This window comes from Chinchilla lanigera, unplaced genomic scaffold (genome assembly GCF_000276665.1).
Source record: "Chinchilla lanigera isolate Chin_1 unplaced genomic scaffold, ChiLan1.0 scaffold00005, whole genome shotgun sequence".
Classification (NCBI taxonomy): domain Eukaryota; kingdom Metazoa; phylum Chordata; class Mammalia; order Rodentia; family Chinchillidae; genus Chinchilla; species Chinchilla lanigera.
The window spans coordinates 15654822-15674243 of NW_004955406.1; the positions used below are offsets into that span (position 1 = coordinate 15654822).

Sequence of the window (19422 nt, forward strand, 5' to 3'; positions counted from 1 at the left end):
TCTCACATTTATTTGACAAACTGTTGGGAAATATAATTAAGAACACAATCTTTTCCCAATACAGAAATCTCTAAAAAGGTAGTAGAGAAACAAAACACTTTTATTATTAAACCAGAATGTGACATAAACACCACTAGTTGGCTAAGAGATTGGAATGACAGAAATAAACCTTGTTCCTCACATAATCAAGCAGGTACACCCCCCGGACATCCGGGTTCTTCAGTAAAGTAGCGCTAGTCCTCAAGGAAGAGGACTCTTGGCAGCACCTCCTGTCACAGAGGCTGTCCTAACTATCTCGGTAGCTGGGAAAACCACCGTGGCGGCTTAATCCAGAGGAAAAGCTTACTTCCTATGTCTCAATCATAGATAATTGTTTTGCAAATTGAGTAAGAGCCCCCTGCAGTTAGGCTCTTAGGCTCCAGTGGGGCCGGAGAGGGAGGGACACCATCTCTCCGGATGTCTGCTATCTCCTAGAGATGGCTCCCAGGCCTTTGAGGAAGCATTGCTGAATTGAGAGACTGGCAAGAGACTCAGTCATAAAGATTTACATACATTTCAAAAAACTAAAGAAATTGCAAAAGAGGGACAGGAGAGTCTTTTCTTACTTTCAATAGGGAAAATTAAGCCCCTGGTTTTTAATTTGCATTTGCCCTTATAATAGGAAAACAAGTATTTCACCTGTTCCTCTCTGAATCAATGAACTGGAATCAGATTCTCAGGTCTGAAAGGGATCTGAGAAGATAATCCATTTAGGCCCCAACCTTCAGGCAGCTGAGTGTCTAAACTTTTTAAGACTCACAGCTGACTGGTTACTTATCATCATCTGCATGGGAGGACCAAGATTCTGCTTTAAGAATGTGGTACGTTCAGAATTCTTTTGTCTACTTGTAGTCCTTCCTGTCATGAATTATTCTCAGATAATCAACTGACCATCAGACTTAGAAGATTCCCTGCATCATCACATACAGGTCAACACGTGCACACACTGCCTTCCTTGAAGGTAACCACTGTGCCACTTAGCACCTGCTTGGCCAGTGGCAGTTAAGTAGCCATATGTCTCAGGTATTTTTAGGATGCCACTCAAATCCTACCTCTTGTATTCAACTTAACACCTAGTAAATCTGCTTTTTAAATAATTTTGTCACTAAGATATACGCAATTTTTGAATGTTTTTATTTAAAAAAAAAAACAGTATTTACCTTATAGGTTTTCTATATTGTATACAAATTATTTTTCAGGTGTGCATATCTGCCTGAATTTCCTTAATGGGGTCATTCCCTGTACTGTTTCAATCTTCCAAAATACCTGCCCAGTGTCTAGAATAGAGAAAGAACTAGGCCTAGTGGGTGTGGGGAATGGGAAGGGGTAGTCTATGGGGACAGATTTTAGCTCAGTATGGGGGAAAAACTGCCAAACAATTAGAACCAAGGTTGTCTTGAGAACTAATGGGCTCTCTCAGTTGTCCACTGCAGGCTAGAAGACTACCTACTGTGGTGTTGCCTGAGGATTCCTGCAGAGCAGGAAGATCAAGGTACTAGCAGATTTGATGAGAGTTTAGGTCTTTGGATTATTTACCAAAATATACTGAGATCTAAGTCATCAGTAGTATCTGACCATATTCCTGACCTATTTTTCCCATCCTCAGCCGGAGAAGAGGTAAAAGCAATGTCAAGGTTCTCTGGATATTCTTGGACAAATGCAGAAATAAGCACACACAGGTGAATGAACATTTGAAATCACTGTACTGCCTACTCTAACATAAGAGGTGGAGAAACGGAGAGAAGAGAAACCCCTTTTCTTTCACGATGCAATTAGAGGGACCTAGATACTAGGATAGAACACCTTTCAGGGGCTGAAACACTGGAAAAATGTCTTTGGCTTCAAGTTATGGTTCCACAGATGTGACTGATACGAAGGGTTTCCCGGAGAACCAAAACGTTCGTTTCTATAGTCACCATCCCCTTTCCCTTCTGGTCCTCTGTGCAGATGAAGGCCAGCAGAGGTCATGCAGCTCTCAGCCTGCAGCCAGCTAAATCCCGCTCAGCCGTGTGTGAACGCACAGCGCATGCAGGAGGAAAAGGGACATGTCAGAAGTTTCACGTTGCGTACTTTCCTAAGCCAGTTTTTCCCTTGTAGCTGTGATGATGGCCTCTGGCAGGTCAGCTCACAGAAACAGGCAGAAGCAATGTTCAGAGCACAGGGATACATTCATTTAGAGGCCTGTTGAACAGCTAATCTAGCTTTTGATTTTAAACTCTTCTGGGGGGCAATTTTTATATTTTATATCTCTTTATTCTTCATAATGGAAAAAAAGTTGGGGAGGAGTGACTAAATTTTTAATCACATATGCTAAATGCTGCCCTGTATTCATGGAGTGCTTTTTAATTTTCCAAGAGTGCCAGAGGCCTTCCAGAGAAGATGCATTACCGAAATAGTACAGAAAAGCTTTGTAATTCTATAGTACAGAATCACCACAACCCAGTTCTAGGAATAGAGGCTGCCTTTCTCCAGGGAACCATGGAGCTCTGGAGAAGCGTCTCTTGGGATTGGCCAAGCAGAATGTGCGAAGTGGAAGTGAGGACTTTCTAAAATACACTGACAATTGGCCTTTAAATACAACAACAACAAAAAAAAAAAAAAAAAAAAAAGGGAGAAACACGCTAATCTCCCTCAGTGGTTCAGTTTTATTCAAACTTAATTCAAAGTGAATTAAGTGTTTAATCAAAATTTAACCCTGCAAAATTAGCCATAGTACAAAGACTACTACAAAATATGTATGAATATTTTATGGAACAGTCATACCAAGAAAACATCAGGTTCTAAGTACTTATTTAAATGCTAGAAGCCTGAGAAATTTATTTTGTGTGCACAAAGGAAATTTCCATAGCACAAGGTGAAGAACCTGAAAGGGAAGGGAGAAAGAGGGTGGAGCAGTGCGGTGAGGCAGCCTTGCAAAATATTCCCATTTGCCACATTCTACAGGCTGCCTGAAGCACAAATCTTTCGTGTACTCAGTGAAAATAATCTCAACCCCAAAGTCGGTTAGTGGGCATAGCACTGCTGAGACTTTAATAGCCTCCTCAAATAACAAAATGTCTAAAATGCCCGTCTCCTGAGTTTAGCCTGAAGAGCATCCCTTGTTCTTGGTAAGACCACACACGAAGGTGTCTGCACAAGGCTTGTGTGCACTCCTGTGGACACTGCTACAAAACTCAGCAAAAACAAGCTTTCAGTCCAGTGGTGTGACATCCAAAATGGCCTTTCAGGGTGCTAGAGATATTACACGATGGAAAGACAATGCTATTTTGTAGAGTATTTTTGACCAAAGAATGAATGTAAGCTCAGCAGAAAAATTTCCCATTTTCCTTTACTTTTCAGTCACTGCCACATGGTTGGGACCTTGAAAAGGGGTCAGCAAACTACTGCATACAGGTTAAATCCAGGTTACCTTTCTCTGTATGGCTGTGACAACTGGTTTCTGTATTTTCAAAAGCTTGAAAAGGATAAAGAAAATTCTGTGATATGATAATGAAATGAAATTCAAATTTCAGTGGTTTTACTGAAACACAGCCATTATTTGTTTAGATTTTGCTGAGGGCTGCTTCCACATGCTAGAATGGCAGATTTAAGTAATTGTGATGGAGACTTTATGACTCACAAAGCCTTAAATATTTGTTTTGGGGCCTTTTACAGAAAAAAGGCCACTGACTCCGGATCTACAGCACAGACTACTACATAATAGGCACTCTAAATAAATGAACCTGTCACATGCAAGTGGAGCAACTGCCTATGTCCATTACAGACCACTAGCTGAGGGACCAACCAAAGCAGTGGACTGATTTACTAGGGTGTTGTCCCACTGAAGCTCCCTTAAGCCTCTGAGATAAAACTTTCTTTCAGGTATGTAAAACTAACGGTGAGTATTTACATTTTGAGTACATGACTACTTGTTTGCCTTGGTTCTTTCTCTTGAAAATCCTGAAGACTATGTGGTTCTTCCAAAAGGTTCCTAAACATCTTGTCACAGATTGACATCAACAACAAAGCAAAAGTGAATTTATTCAGGGAAATTCATTAAATCTTCAGGGCTTCTAAGTATTTCACTCAGCAATTTGTTAACCTGGATCCTATCATATTTGGGAACTTGATTTTAGTATTTATGAGAATCCCTATCTGCTTTCAACCCAAGATGATCTTGAGAATTTGGGCACTAAGGAGTCTGCTTCTCAAACTGGTGAAGAGCAAATAACTTACATACAGAGAAGTGAGAACAAATTAAAATTATACACAAAAAGAAAGATTTCTTAATTCTCGTATTGACACGGTATAAAGAATGTCGGATGCAACTAAATCACAAGGGTGACAACAGACTTTGCATAATCTTATTAAGATTTTCAGCTTATTTATTGAGAGTTTCAGTTTGAAGAAGTAGAATTTTAGAAATAAATTTGGAGTGAAGAGATTTATCATCCCTTGCAAAACTGTAACATTTCCTAGTGACAAAGTTTAGATTGGAACATCAATTACTAAATTCCATATCCTTTGCCTCTATTTTTTTAAGTGACAGCTGGAGTAGATCTCTGACCTCCTGTGTATACCTCTTCAGCTTTGACTTCTGCTGCTGTCTTGCACTTTCTGTATACTGGCCTATCTTTATACTTTTACAAAGGTCTCAATTTTTGATAAAACTTTTACTTTGGAAGTTTTTTTCTAGATTTACAGGAAAAGTTGCAAAGAGAGAAGAATCTCATTTCATGCACCCATTTTTCCCTATTAGAATCTTACATTAATGAGGTACAACTGTTTCATTTAATGAACCAATATTGATATATTAATATCAAGTCAGGTCTATACCTTATTTGGATATTCTTTGTTTTAATGTACTGTATTTCAGAATTCCACTCAGGATAGCAAAAACCATTTAATCATGTCTCCTTAGGCTCCTCAGGAGTGTGAGTTTCTCACTTTTTTGATTTGGTAACTTTGCCACTGTTGGGATTACTGGTCAGATATTTAGTAGGATGTCTCTCAGGAGAGATTTGTCTACTCTTCTTAGTTAGATGGGTGTTATGGGATAAGTTTTTTTTAATGACCAGTGTTAAAATACCATTTTCATTACATTCTATGAACAGTATCTTTTTATCAATATGACATCAATTTTGATGTTGACTTTGATCACACAGCTCAGGTGATACTTTTTGTAAAGGTACTTTCTTCTCCCCCTGTCTGCATTGTCCTGTCTAGGAGAAAATCACTAGTTACAGCCCATATTAAGGAATGGGGCTATGCTCCATTTTCTTGGTGTAGAGTATCCATGGAAGTAATTTAGAATTCTGCACAGAAAATGTCTCTTCTCCACTTACTTATCTAATTGTTTGTTTAGTACTACAGCTCCATGGGTCTTTATACTCTGGATTATAATTGAACTTTGTTGTCCAATTATCCCAGTTTTGTCCATGGAAACTATTGTTACTTATTTCCCTTGGTCTTAATGTCCCTTTGTCCCTTTCTTATATGCTTCTTAATATTCAGCTAAGATATCTCCTGCAGGAAAAGAGAAAAAAAAACGTTCCTGACAACTACCTCTACTCCTAGTCCTTCATCTCCCACTGTTCTAGGTTATATATTTTTTCATCGTACAACTAAAGCTTATGTCTACTATGGCATTTATCATACCTTGTATACTGTCTTTCCCATTGGACATTAAGCTTCCTGAGGATAGGGATCAGGTCTTATTTGATATCTTTCCCTATTAGTACACAGTTCCTCAAAGTGGGAGCTCAACCAGTATCTCTACACTAGTGCTACAATTTTCTCTTCAATAGTTCAGAATCACTTAACAGATTAACCAGAAGCTCTGACAGTACTATAAGGTGATGCTATTACAAGTGTTACAATCAGTTTGTAACTAGAAGGCTCAGGTAAAATAATGAATCTTAGTTACAACTGCACAATTACATTAAGGGTAATGAACTATTACCCTTATATTTAGAACAATGGCTTCCCGGTTTGCTTAGATCCGGAAGTGGTGCCCCAAACTAACTTCTGAACAGACACTGTGGCCAGGAGATTCCCAAGTCTCACTGCCGATTTGGGACCTTACAACCACACTTTTATGTCCAATCCCCCATGAACTCTACCCCCCATCTATCCACTCTTCATAAATCAAATCATTCCCTGTAACCTTTCCCTTCAACTCTGTTACAAGAAAATTTAAATTCCCAACCATCCCTTAGAAGGTTCCAAATACTGGCCTTTTCTCCTTGTCTACTGATGTTCCACGCTGGCTAATTGTTTTAAGTTGTACTTCAGTCCTACACCTTTTGTTTTGTACTTCATTTTAATGATTTTTCAGGACATACACTCCTAGGTGAATTTCCTTAAGAATCTACATTTGAATAGTTTTTCTACATTTTTATAAGAGGTCATTCATTAACCTTGGAAACAATGTCTACCATGATTTTCATTTTGAGTAACACGAGCTTTTCTGCTCAGAATTCTGTCCAAAAGTTTATCAGGTCTTAATTTCCAGAAGTTAGTAAGATTTGATTCTTTTCAAGCTTTAAAAACTAAAAAATTTTGCCTAAGGCAAATTTGTTGGGTGGTTAAAGCGTGACCTGAACTAATGCAATACTGTCTTTGGCTTCTATTAACTGAATGAGTCCCACATAATGTGAACATTCATACTTCTGCTGAAGTACTACTAACATATTTGATATGGAATTTCTCCAGACTCTTGGAAGTTACTTAACATATAGTATATGTAGTCTAATTACTTTTCTAATATTAAAAACATCCTAAGTTCCAACATATATCTGGCTTCAAAAGTTTCAGAGAATAAAACATGAACTTGTAGGTTGCAGTGGCTTTATGTTGACAGAATGGGACATTTTGACTACCCTTGATGCTTATCTTTATCCAATCCACCCTCTCCCAGTGTGTGTTCTTATAAAATGTAGAGTATAATTTTATTTTTCTCTTTCTATTGGAAAGTGTTCAGACTTTTAAAGTAGCTCATTAACTGTTATTTTTGCTTTACTAATTTCTTTCCCTTTATAATTTAAAAATAATTTATAAAAGTAACTGGACAATCAGAGAGATTATATGGTTGGGAAATATGGGTAACAGGGTTTGAGCTTCTGACCCTCCACTTCCTTCCCAGCCTTGATCATATCTTCACATACTGTCTGCGGCTGCTTTCCTGCAGTATAGGCAGAGCTGAGTACTTGCAACAGAGACCACATGGCCTGGAAAACTCACTATCTGACCCTTCATGGAAAATTTTGCTGACCCCTGCTCCAAGTCACTGCTCAGCCCTAGAAGTTCTTAATGGCTATGACTACTTGATAGCTATGACTTTTATAAAATAAGTTGATTTGGTGCCTATACTTGGGAGCTAATTGTATGAACATATGACATGTAAAAGGCAAAGAGAGAACTAGCTGATACAAAGACTGACTTTTGTTTTCTGTCTCAATGTGAGCGTAACAGGTTAAAATTTCTGATCTGTAATCAATCTAGAGGGATTAGGGAGTAAAGTACTGGGTAAAGAAACAAATGTGGCAAGACAGTGAAGAAAGGAATTGATAAAGTAGTATTTTTACTGTAAACACTAGGTTCACTGGAAGGAATCTATAAACTTTATATTCCATTTACACTGGTAAGTATAGTTCCAAAGAGGTTGGGAAATATAGACCTTAAAATTATGTGCTGGTATGTTATTCTACAGTTTAGATGTGCACATTTTTTATTTAATTTTAGTGCCACTTCTTGAAGAGTATTTTTCATAATGTTTGACAAAATTTTTTTCCAGCTCTGCTGTGGCTCAATAAACTTTTATTATTTTTTGTTATTTATTTTTATTCAAAAGAATTTGTTTCCCTATCACAAAAATTAGATAACCACACCACCAACAGCAGCAAAGTCCGTGGAGTTACATTGATGGTGGAGAGTCTGCTGGGTATTCCCAATGTCCCAAAGGTCATAAAGAAGGAAAAAAGGAAAAAAGTGTACTCAAAATAAATCCAAAACCCATGATGACTCTGGGGAGAGATCACACATGACAGTTCTTTCTTCTCTCATTGTCAGCTGCAGATGTGTTTTAGCAGGAGCAAGCACAATTTGATTTCAGTAAACTCTTCATACCAACTCTAGCACCTAGTTGGAGAAAAAAAAAAAGAGATAGTTTTATAGAACAGTTTTAAAATATAAAAGCATTTAATGAATCTCATCTACATTCATGAACAGAAAATCAAATAAAAAATATTTACCAACTGGCATAATGCCAAAGAATATGAAGGGATTAAACATGAATCCTTTCTTATTTTTTACTGCTGTGTGAACTCTTTGGGATCAGAGAGCCTTCAAGATAAACTACATAAAACATGGATAAATGAATTGGCATGGACAACATTTTTCTAATACCTACTAGTATCTTTACATGTATTTTTTAAGCTTGGTTTTTTTGTTTGTTTGTTTGTTTGAGAGAAGGACTCACTCTAGTCCAGGCTGGTTCTGAACTCACTATGTGGCCCAGGCTAGCCTCAAACTCACAGCAATTCTCCTATTTCGGCCTCCCAAGTGCTGGGATTATAGGCATGTGCCACCACACCTGGCTCTTTACATATTCTTGAGAAAATTTAAAGTATTATTGTTTAGGATTTTAATCAATGTATTTTCTTTTACTGATAAATACTAGCTTGATCAAATACTAACAAACACTGGTAATCACAATCAAGATATGTAGGATCTAGAATGGTGCCTTTTCCCTACTGCTTCTTTTATTTCCTGGTCAATCATCTGATGTCAAGATATTCTGTCAATGTTAAAAGTAGTATCTTGTCATAAAAGTTGGTTGTGATATCGCTAAAATTACACATAAGAATATGAGAAGTCAAACGGTTAAGGAAAGACAGAGAACATGAAAGTAATTGTGAGACACTGTCACAAAAGATGTCACATGGAGACTGTAATTCTAGGTGGCAAAGATCTAAAGATGCAACCTTTCCCATCCTGCTCTTCTAAGCCGTGACTTACACTCATGCTTCTATAATGCTTTGTCTTTCTTAGGCAAGGAGGCTACTTAATATAAGAGGTCAATGCTACTGAGTAGAATCTTAGATGTGTCAGTGAGATTCTGTATCAATGAAGCTTTCAGTTCCTGCAGGGACAATAGTAAATTCAACTGCTTTAAAGGCCAAACCTGTTGAAGAATGAAGTGTACCTTTTTCAATCCATGCCTTGCTATGAGAATGAGATAGATACTGACAGATTATAGAAATTTAAATCAAAGATTCTAAGACCTTCTACCATTTTGTCTGAGGCTTCCAGAACATAACACGTTGGCTTTTTAAAAAACCTATTTGTCATTTAAGCTCTGCATAATTCTTCTTTAGAAGAGGCTTTGCAAACAGAGAAACTACCTGCCTAAGAAAGGACACACTACCTGTAAATTAGTTTGACCAGGTAACATTGCTGTCCTTCCGCTTTGAGTTTGCCCATTTTGTCTACACAGGATGTGTTAGGTTTGTATTTGCTCCCCAAGTGCCTGGGTCATTCTCTATTTAGGATAGAGGCAATAATATAACAAAATCAGTACCCACTGGCAGGTTAAATAAACCACAGTACATGAAAAGACATTTTGTCATATTTCAAGAACACATGCAGAGAAAAGACAATCTTAGAATACGTGCTAATAAATGCCTCCACCAAAATGGGTGTTCTGTTTAGAAAGTTCACTGCTTAGCTCAGGATTTATTTATCCAATGTATGATGCCCAACGGCTAAATATTCAATAATACAATTACATAAAATTTTTTACTTTCTTGAGCTTCTAACTAAAAGGTAAGTACATGAAAAACTATGCATGAATTTGTGACTGTGATTGTGTGCTAAGGGGTATTCAACATTTCAGTATTGGTGTGATCACATGATCAATTTTCAAGTGAACACTGAAAGCCCCACCAGCCTGACCCTACTTTGGCAACTGAGGAAGAACCCATTAGCCAGGGAAGAGCAGGAAGAAAAACCTGACAAAGAATGAAATTAAGAGTAGGACATGTTTAAATGTAGTGAGTGCGTAAGTAGCTGTTATCCCTTGAACCCTGCCTATTGAAGCCTTGGTGGGAGAGCAGCACTGCTGTAAGAGAAGTTTCACAGTGCTTGGCCCACAGTGAGTGCTCAGCAGAATTCATCCATTTCTTGAGCTGACCACTGATCCACCTATACAACCTCAACAAAGACTGTCATCTCTAAAGTTGAAGCCACCCACTTCTTTCCCCATTCAGTCAAGACATTTTCAAGGACACAGAGACCCATAATTTGGAATGATCTCTCGGGCTCCATACAATTATCTATTTTTATGATCCTCTAAAAGTGGATCTGACTGTAAAATGGAAATGTATAAAACAGCTTACCTTAATTGTACCCTGACTGTTAGCAGCAATCAGCACATTGGACTCCTAGAAAAGAACAAGAGCTTTTAAAATATAGAGAAGGGTTTCCTGGAAGGCACCAGGAAAAAAATTTCCTCTTCATCTTTTCTTCACTTGTCCCTAAGACACCAATAGAATTTAAAAATGGAGATCCAACTTTTAACATGCTTTTAACTATGAGTTTTAAGCATAAAACCCTACATTTTGAGGATTAAGTTTCAATAAAAAAGTTACAAGTAGATTAAAAAACGTCTGACTATCAAGGAAAGTAAAAGGAAAAAGAGCTCCCAGTGAAAGGAAAGCCAAGACAAAGATCAAAATAATATGCAAGAATAATTTGACAAAAACAGAGCAACTGCTTCTCCAAATCCGCTTTCATTTCATTTCTGCCATAAAATACCAGCCTCTGAAGTAAATACTGCCAGTATCTTCACACAAATCTCTATGGATAGCCACTGATAATTAAGAAAACAAGAAAATGGGAATACTTATCTTGGAGAACTAAGGCTTTTAAAAAATTACATAAAAAATTATATCATTCAACAAATGCATTATTTGTCTTGAATTATGTGAATGAAAATCTGTGCCATGAGATATTTTTTATATTCTAAGCCTTAAGAGGGAAGGTTTTCTGAAAAGTAGGAAATGCAAAAAAGAAATGGAGACGGACTAGTTAACCAGAAAAAAAATCTCAGAAAGTAGGAGTTGGGACATGCTCCTTTGTGGGTGAGTAGGAAGGGAAGGACGTTGACACATTCTGCAGTCCTTTGCTCTCTGCAGTAAACATCTAAGGGTGAACAGACTCAAGACTGCCACAGAGGCCACACGGCTGATGGAAACACTGAACCCAATTGACAGCCATGAGAAATAGATAAAGTAGCTGAACTTTAGAGAAGGATGTGAGTGATATACATGTATGTCTTCCAAAGTGTCAGAAAATTGTGAGAAGAAAGAAAACTTTTGGACTGTATGATGTTCAAGTTACTTGGGCCAAGCTGAGTTACACACTTCAGTTTCCTTGATACAATATAAGGAATTTGGGCTTGACAAACTTAAACATTTCTATCTTTCCTTTGATTCTTAGGAAGGCTACTGTTGAAACTGCTTATTTGCTACTACTGACATATAAAAAACAATTTCTTCTATTATTCCAGAATTTCTTTTTTTTGGGTCTTTTTGAGACAGGGTCTCGATATGCAGTTCAGGCTGGCCTTGAGCTCACTTTGTAGCCCAGGCTGGTTTCGAATGTGCAATGATCCTCCTGCCTCAGCCTCTTGAGTGCTGGGATTACAGGCATTCACCACCATGGCTGGCTTTAATCCCAGAATTTCTAATGGGATTAGAACACACTCCTTCGATGTAGTCAGTGTTGATAGCATTAAAGGTCACAATTGTCTTCTACAAGCAGCAGACATGTGGACATGGGAATTGCTGTTTTTCTAGCCAAGGTTTTTCTTTAAATCAGTACACGTGTCTTTGAAAATAAGAATATGGGTGATACAGAATTCACTGTTAAGAGTAAGTTTAAACAGCCTCGTTGGGGAATTAGAGTCTATTTCTGGGACTTAATGTGCAGAAATTCAGTTTCCATGCTGGGAGAAGTTTTGAAGTGATGCAACTGTGAAGATAAACTAGGGATTTACTTATTCTTTTTTACTGACTTGAATTTAAAAAATGATTGGCATAAGTCTGAGGTCTTAAGAAATATAACTCACCCTGAGTTAGATGGTAGAATTTTTATGCCTGCCTCAGAAAAAGAGACAATGCACAGTACAACAGCAGTGTCTAGCACAAAAATTAAAAAAATAATAAAAATAAAAAAAGGTTTGTGATTATCAGAACTGCCACTAGAGGACCCAGAAATTACTCTCCCATAAACACGATGGAGAAATGAAGCTGGAAAAAGGCCTGATCAATCTGACTGCCATTTAAGAAGAGGAAATACTCTAATTTCCAAGAAAACAACTGACTGAAGCTATCATCACTAGAAGCTGTAGCTATCAAGAACTGTTCTCTCTGCTATGGAACGTAAGATTTCAGGGTAATGCAAAATTTAGAAAGTTCTATCTCATTTTGCTATTTTGACCCATCACTTTTGAATATAAAGGAGAAAAGTAGAGAAATTTTGTAAAGACTAGCTTAGGGGGTTGCAGTGAATCCACTTCTGTAGGACAAAGATTATAAACTACATAATTCAAACATCCGATTCTCAGTGAAAGGAAAACTTGGAAGAGTATGGCATACAGCTGAATTCATCATCCCTTATCTGAACGGCTTGGAAGCAGAACTGTTTTGGATTTTGGCATACCTGTATATGCATGAGATACCTTGGAGATAGAACCCAAGTCTACTTATGTTCCATATGCACTTTATACATATAGCCTGAAGGTACTTTTATTTATTTATTTATTTATTTTGTTTGTTTTTCTCCGGTACCAGGAACCGAACTCACGACCTTGTGCTTGCCAGACAGGTGCTTTTGCCGCTGAGCTAAATCCCCAGCCCCCCTGAAGGTACTTTTACACAATATTTTTAGAGTACCTATATATTGACTGCAACCTGTCACAGATGGTCAAGTGTGGATTTTTCCACTTGTGGTCTCATGTTGGTGTTGAAAATGTTTCACGAGTTTGGGATTTTGGATTGGCGATGGTTAACATAAATAATTCAGCTATATAATCATACAAGATGGGTTTGGAGGCTATACCACACAAAATCCTAGAGCAAAGACATCTGATAATTACTTGTAGTGAATAAACACTTTCTGCAAACTCATGTCTATTATGGAATTAATAGATGATGTCATTAGATACTATGAGGGAATTAACTCTTAACACCTTTGTCTCTGGGGACAGATGAATACTTCATTTATTCACTGACTATGTCACTTATTAAAATGCTAACATAAATTGATGGTCTAGTTTGAATGGTCTTCTATGATTGATATAAAAGTGGCACAATGTCTTCATTCTTATGAACTCTCAGAACCATTCAAAGCAATAATGAAAGAAAAATGTCTTTACATTTCAGCACTTCTCTATCAAAAGATCACGTAATTACAAAAAAGTGATCTAGGATTAAACTGTCAGCTGGATATTAGTTTAAGATAAATTAATTTTGCACACAGCAGAAAAATAATACCAGTTTCCTACTTCCAACATAGAGATCTGGTGGTGATACATACAAGGTAATTACTTTTAAGTTTTGAATGAATCTTGTTTGCATTTTGGATAACTGGTCAATTGCAAGCTGTAGCTTTACTGTCCTAGATAGAGCCTAATGTTAATTAGTTCTGGCTCAATGGGTTGTTTTTACTTGGTGAATAAAATAAAAATGCCAGGCAGTAATTCTCATTATCTCCTGTTTTGGAAACTGGCAGTTCTGCAGCAAAACTAAGCTGATAAAGTTCTGCTATTTTCTTTCATAATAGGAAGAGATTAAGACAACAAAAATGATTAGGTCTCTATAAAAATAGAACCACACAAACATTAATATCCTTATACTGTCAGTGATAGTACACTAACTTCCACTAACACAAATCTGCAACTACTGGAAGAGTTTTCTCTTTGGTAGCATGCTTAACAAAGAGACGTTATAGCCATGACATTAAAATCATGAGCAAGTTGATGAACTGGACTTGGCCTTTTACTATAACAACTAGAAAACAACACAGTACATATGGCAACATTGTGCGATAGGCAGTATACGACTGCAATTGCTGACAGACAGAAGGGAAACAAGTGAGGTGAGTCTCATAATCATCATGGCTTTCTGCTTGGAAGCATTCAGGTCTTTAAGACATTCAGGGCACTGACCAGAATCTCCGGCTGGGGGTGCCACCCTTTATTAGCAGAGCTAAACTAGGCTTAAGGTAAATGCTTTTTCAGACCTGGAGTCAGGAAATTATAGCCTGTGGACTACATATACCATTCCACTACCTGTCTTTTGTATTAACTCTTACTGGAACGTTTCCATGTTTATTAGTTTATATATTTATTATCTGTTTGTCCTTCTACTAGTGTGTCAAGTAGACTTGCAGTATAAGATATTATTAAAGGGAGTTCTTCAAGCTAAAGGGATATTATATAAAAATCCAGCTATACAAAAAAGGAATGAAGACTACTGAAAACTGTCAATATTCAGGTAAGAAAAGATATTTGCTTTTGTATCTTTAAATTTCTTTAACAGATAGATAGATGCATATTTAAAGCAAAAATTATATAAATGTGTTATACTGATTATATAAAGAGAACTAAAATTCACACAACAAAAACACAAAGTTAAAGAGATGTATATTGTTGTAAGATTCTTCCATTATAAACAAAGTGGAACAATCTGAAGTGAAACGTCAAATGTGAGTACTACGAACTTTGGAAAAACCACTTAACAATATGAAAGAAATGTTACAGCTAATAAACCAAAACAGAAGAAATGGCTTTAAAATATTCGAGAAAAAAAAATAGGGACAATGGAACATGTAACAGGAGAATTATTTTTTTAAAAAAAGGTAACAGACATAAACCCAAACATACTAACTATTAAAAGTAAATGGCGGGGCTGGGGATCTAGCTCAGCGGCAAAAAGCGCCTGCCTGGCAAGCGCAAGGTCGTGAGTTTGGTTCCCGGTACTGGAGAAAAACCAAAAATCAAAAAAAAAAAAAAAAAAGTAAATGGCCTGAGTACCATAATTAAAAAGCAGAGATTTTAAGATTGGATAAAGCAGCAAGTGTTAACTCCATGATGCCTAAAAGAAAATGCTTTAAATGTAACCATACAGATAAAAGTAAAAAAGATATGCCATGCAAAAATTAATCATAAAAAAGCTAGAATGCCTATACTGCTATCAGAAAAAGTACAAAGCATAAAATCTCAGAAAAAGTAGCTTCAGAATAAGGATTATGACAAGAGATTAAAGAGGGACATTTAATAATTACACTTCACTTATCCATAAATGTCCATTCAGTCATCAAAATTAGGGTAGATACTACATATCAGACACTACACTGGGTACTGAATTTTAAAGAAGAGTAAGAACGTTTGATCTTGAGATTATATACCCGCAGGGGAAGTGGATTTTTTAAACAAAGTAGTATTACATACTCATTGGAAATAAGTTCAAAGGGGCAGCTAAGGAAACAGAAAAGGGTGATCCTCCACCTGGAAAAGGTGAGAAAAGCTTCATAAATTAGGCCACAGATGGGATATGGAAAAGTAAAAGCAGAAAATTCCCAGTAAAAAAGATGGAGGATATGTTTGGTAAAGGAGTATTATCACATAAGTACAACAACTTTTAGAGAAAATGGTTCTGGGATGAGAAACTGTTGAACTAGAAAGCAATTTGTGTATTAGTTAATTAGATAGGAATAGTAGGTGGGGTTAAGCATACAAACTGTACCACAGCAGAGTGTGAATTTTACGTGAGTATAATGGAGTGAGTGGATGTCTTTATGCAGGGAAGACACAGGATTAATTTTTCTTTGGTGCTGCAGGAGATCAGAATATATCACCTCCAAATATGTCACTATGGCATAAGGATTATCTGAGTAGAAGACACCTGAGAAAAAGCAAAGGACAACTATCTACTTTCTTCCTTTCTGCCTCAGGAAACAGATCAGAAATTACTTCTGTGAAGGTATGTCCTCCTACTCTCTGGCCCTAAGCCCCTGCCCACACCAAGAAAGGGATAACAATCTTATTGGCAGAGCTGAGATGGCTAAGGAAGAGCCCACACAGACAACCCTTACTAAGAAGCCCTCATGTTGCACTCATTCTCCATGTTTGCCTTCCTACAATTACCCTCTACTACTTACTTAGCTGTGTAATCTTATGCAAATTGGAGTCTCTACCTCAGGTCAAGAGTATCTACCTCAAAATACTGATGGTGATGATCTTCAGACAGTAAGTTAGTATGATTTTGTATTTAATAGATGTTGGTTTAGAGTCTTCTGTCCAGATGTCCATACACTTCCTTCTCCCTTGTCTTAGGCCTTTTGAAATTTTGTTTTTAAGAGAAGTTGAGCTCAGAAGTCTACATCTTTAAAACGTCTTCCACAATCTTCAAAATTAGAAATAATTTAATCTCTAGAGTTAATACTTTCAAGAGTAATTCTCTTATCTTTCATTTTGTCTAATACCATAGTTATTTATGATTATTAATGTTTACTAAGTGGTAAACTAAATGCAGAAAAAAATCTTTTATGTTGTAGAATGAATATTTGATTAATTAAATCAAGCACTTCTGTCTAGTTATGTTGAAGATGATAACTGCAACATTATTCACTGATCATTTATCTTGTGCCATCTATTTTTTTCTTAATATTTTTATGTATTTTCTAGTTTTATTCTGTAACATTATGTGAAAGATATAATTATTCTAATTTCATAGAGGAAGAAACTGACGTACAGAAAAGTGAAGTGACTTGTGCAAAGCCTTACAGCTAATGCCCATGGCAAATGGAAGGTAGGCTGGCAACCTGACTCCAGCAGTCTTATTGGAACACTACCGTAAGATGCTCTACTCTCAACACTTAGATGTTTAAAAGCACAAACCTGCCAAATAAAGATCTCAAAAAATCTTTTCCCAAACAAGTTTATGGTCTGTACCATAAAAATAAGGAAAGCAAGTTCTTTCAAGGTTTTACTGGTGGGAGGAGTAACACCTATACCTATGATCTTTAAGCTTGACTTTCTGTTTGAAGTGACAGAACACTATAAGTGACATGGAAAATGTACACTGAAATCCTATTTTCATTTGTCCTTTAAAACTAAGAGATACAGCTAATTTGGCTAGTGAAAATTAATGTAAGCAATTCTGCCTTCAACAGTTCATCCTATAAATCTGTAATTTTCTTCTGAATGTGTCCAGTATGTTAAAACTGCATCTGCCTAAAGCCCTGAGATAAGTATTTGGTAAAATGGGAATGATAAATCACTATGTACAGCATACAGTGTCTGCAAATAACAGTCCCTAGACGATACAAAACAGTGAGGAAGATGGTTCAATTTAATGTCTTAAAGTAAATATAAGCAAAGAATATATGCTTCAAATAAGAACAATTCACAATTTACATTGTGTCTGTTAGTTCTGTAATATTCTCTCCATCTTGTTTGGTTTGGAATTATTCTCTTTATGAACACAAATGTCTTATTTTCTCACTGCCAAAAAAGAGAAAGTGACGATTTTTGTCACTGAAAATAAAAGACCACGCCCGTCTTGAGCTCTTTTCATATCGAGGCCCTACCTCTAATCTATAAAGTATCAAATCAGTTGTCCAAATTGTGTTTGCAATATAGATAATAAACTTTGTGACTCATTTTACTACTTTCCAGAAATGTAGGGAAAAATTTGTCATTAACACTTAATTTATTGAACACCATGGGCTAGTTACTTTGCCAAGAACTGTATATGGAATATTTCACTTAATATGCACATGCACAGTTATCCAATGAGAAAGATACTATGTGCAAAGAGAAAACATGGTTTTAGGGACACTTAGTAATTTATTTAAACTTATACACACAGCTAAAGAATAGCAAAGCCAGGGGCTGGGGATTTAGCTCAGCGGCAAAAGCGCTGCCTGGCATGCGCAAGGTCGTGAGTTCGGTTCCCAGTACCGGAGAAAAACCAAAAAAAAAAAAAAAAAAAAGAATAGCAAAGCCAGAAATCAACTTGTGAAGATTGATAATATCAGTGCTGGTTGGTATCATATTGACCCAGCGAGCTTGTCACATGTCTGAGAGCCCTATTCTGAATTTACTAAATCAGAATTGCAGGAGGAAAGAGTCTTAGGTAAGGATTTAATATATACAGTGAGCCTCAGTTCTCATATACTATATAGAGGCACATTTTAAATCTAGACTTCTAAAAGACTTATTATACATAAAGTTTGACCTTTTGTATATCTGTGTGACTTCAAGAAGTATCGCTAGCAGAGAGGGCTTAGTCACACAACCAGGAAACATAGAAGATGTTCCATAGTCAGCATACAGGGCTTTGACAGGTCAAACATCCCACCCTCATCCCCACCTCCTAATCCTAATTTGAAATCCAGGAGACAGGATTTCATCACAAGGGAACACTCAAGATCATCTCATTACATTTTTCTTTTAAAACACAATTAGGTATCCTTGCTTAGAATGACATCCTTCCTTAGGATGATGAGTCCCTTCTAATCCTAAGTCACGAAAATAATAATGAATAAAATAGTATAGTTACAATCTTTGATGAATAGGATGGACCTTTGTTTTAATAAAACATCTTTTATTACAACTCACTTTTTTATTTGTTTCAACAAATATCTGCTCTTGAAGCAAATCTGATAAGAAATTTACACTACTCATCAAAAGGGCTTCTAAATTTGATGGCTTATCATATCTTCAATTTCAAAGTTTTAGCTTTACAATTAAGATCTTTCTGAATGAACAATGAAAATATTTTATACTGAAAAATTTTATAATTTCTCTAAGACAAGGTGAGCCAGATATTTTATGGCAAAGTGTTGGAGATTTCCTACACTTTATGTCAGATTTAAGAAAGGGCAGTAACTAACTAGACAGAAGAAATGAATGCATAAGAAATTTAAAACTTAAGGTAAAAAAGAGCATAACATGATCATGAATATAAACACAAAACACCTGTTTCCTAAATTTTGGAATCTGTCTCTGCCAAATAAATATGAAAATCAGCACCATCAAATAGACCCTCCTGAGAAATATGACCATAAATACATATAAAGGTTGGTCTAGTGAGTGAAATTTTCTTACAGGGTTTCTTCTATAGTGTTTTACTATTTTGAAAATCTAACAATACTTCAGAAACTGACTCAAGATTTCAATATAATTGAAACTCATGACATTTTAGAACATGTGTGTGCAGACAAAGCTACACACAGGAAGAAAAGAGAAGAAGACCAGGGGCTGGGGATTTAGCTCAGCGGCAAAAGCGCCTGCCTGGCAAGCGCAAGGTCGTGAGTGCAGTTCCCGGTACCAGA

The 19422-nt window shown here is 36.6% G+C and overlaps 1 protein-coding gene across 2 annotated transcripts in view; it reads right to left on the reverse strand.

Annotated features, from left to right (window-relative positions):
• Positions 1-7724: 7724 nt before the first annotated feature.
• The window catches only part of Rfwd2 (ring finger and WD repeat domain 2, E3 ubiquitin protein ligase), a gene marked incomplete at its 5' end in the record, with an annotated part of 196761 nt that continues 185063 nt past the window's right edge, over positions 7725-19422 (reverse strand). For both annotated transcript variants that reach the window (XM_013520966.1, XM_013520960.1), the window contains 2 exon segments: positions 7725-8157; positions 10416-10460. In XM_013520966.1, coding sequence (XP_013376420.1) covers positions 8140-8157; positions 10416-10460 — 63 coding nt within the window.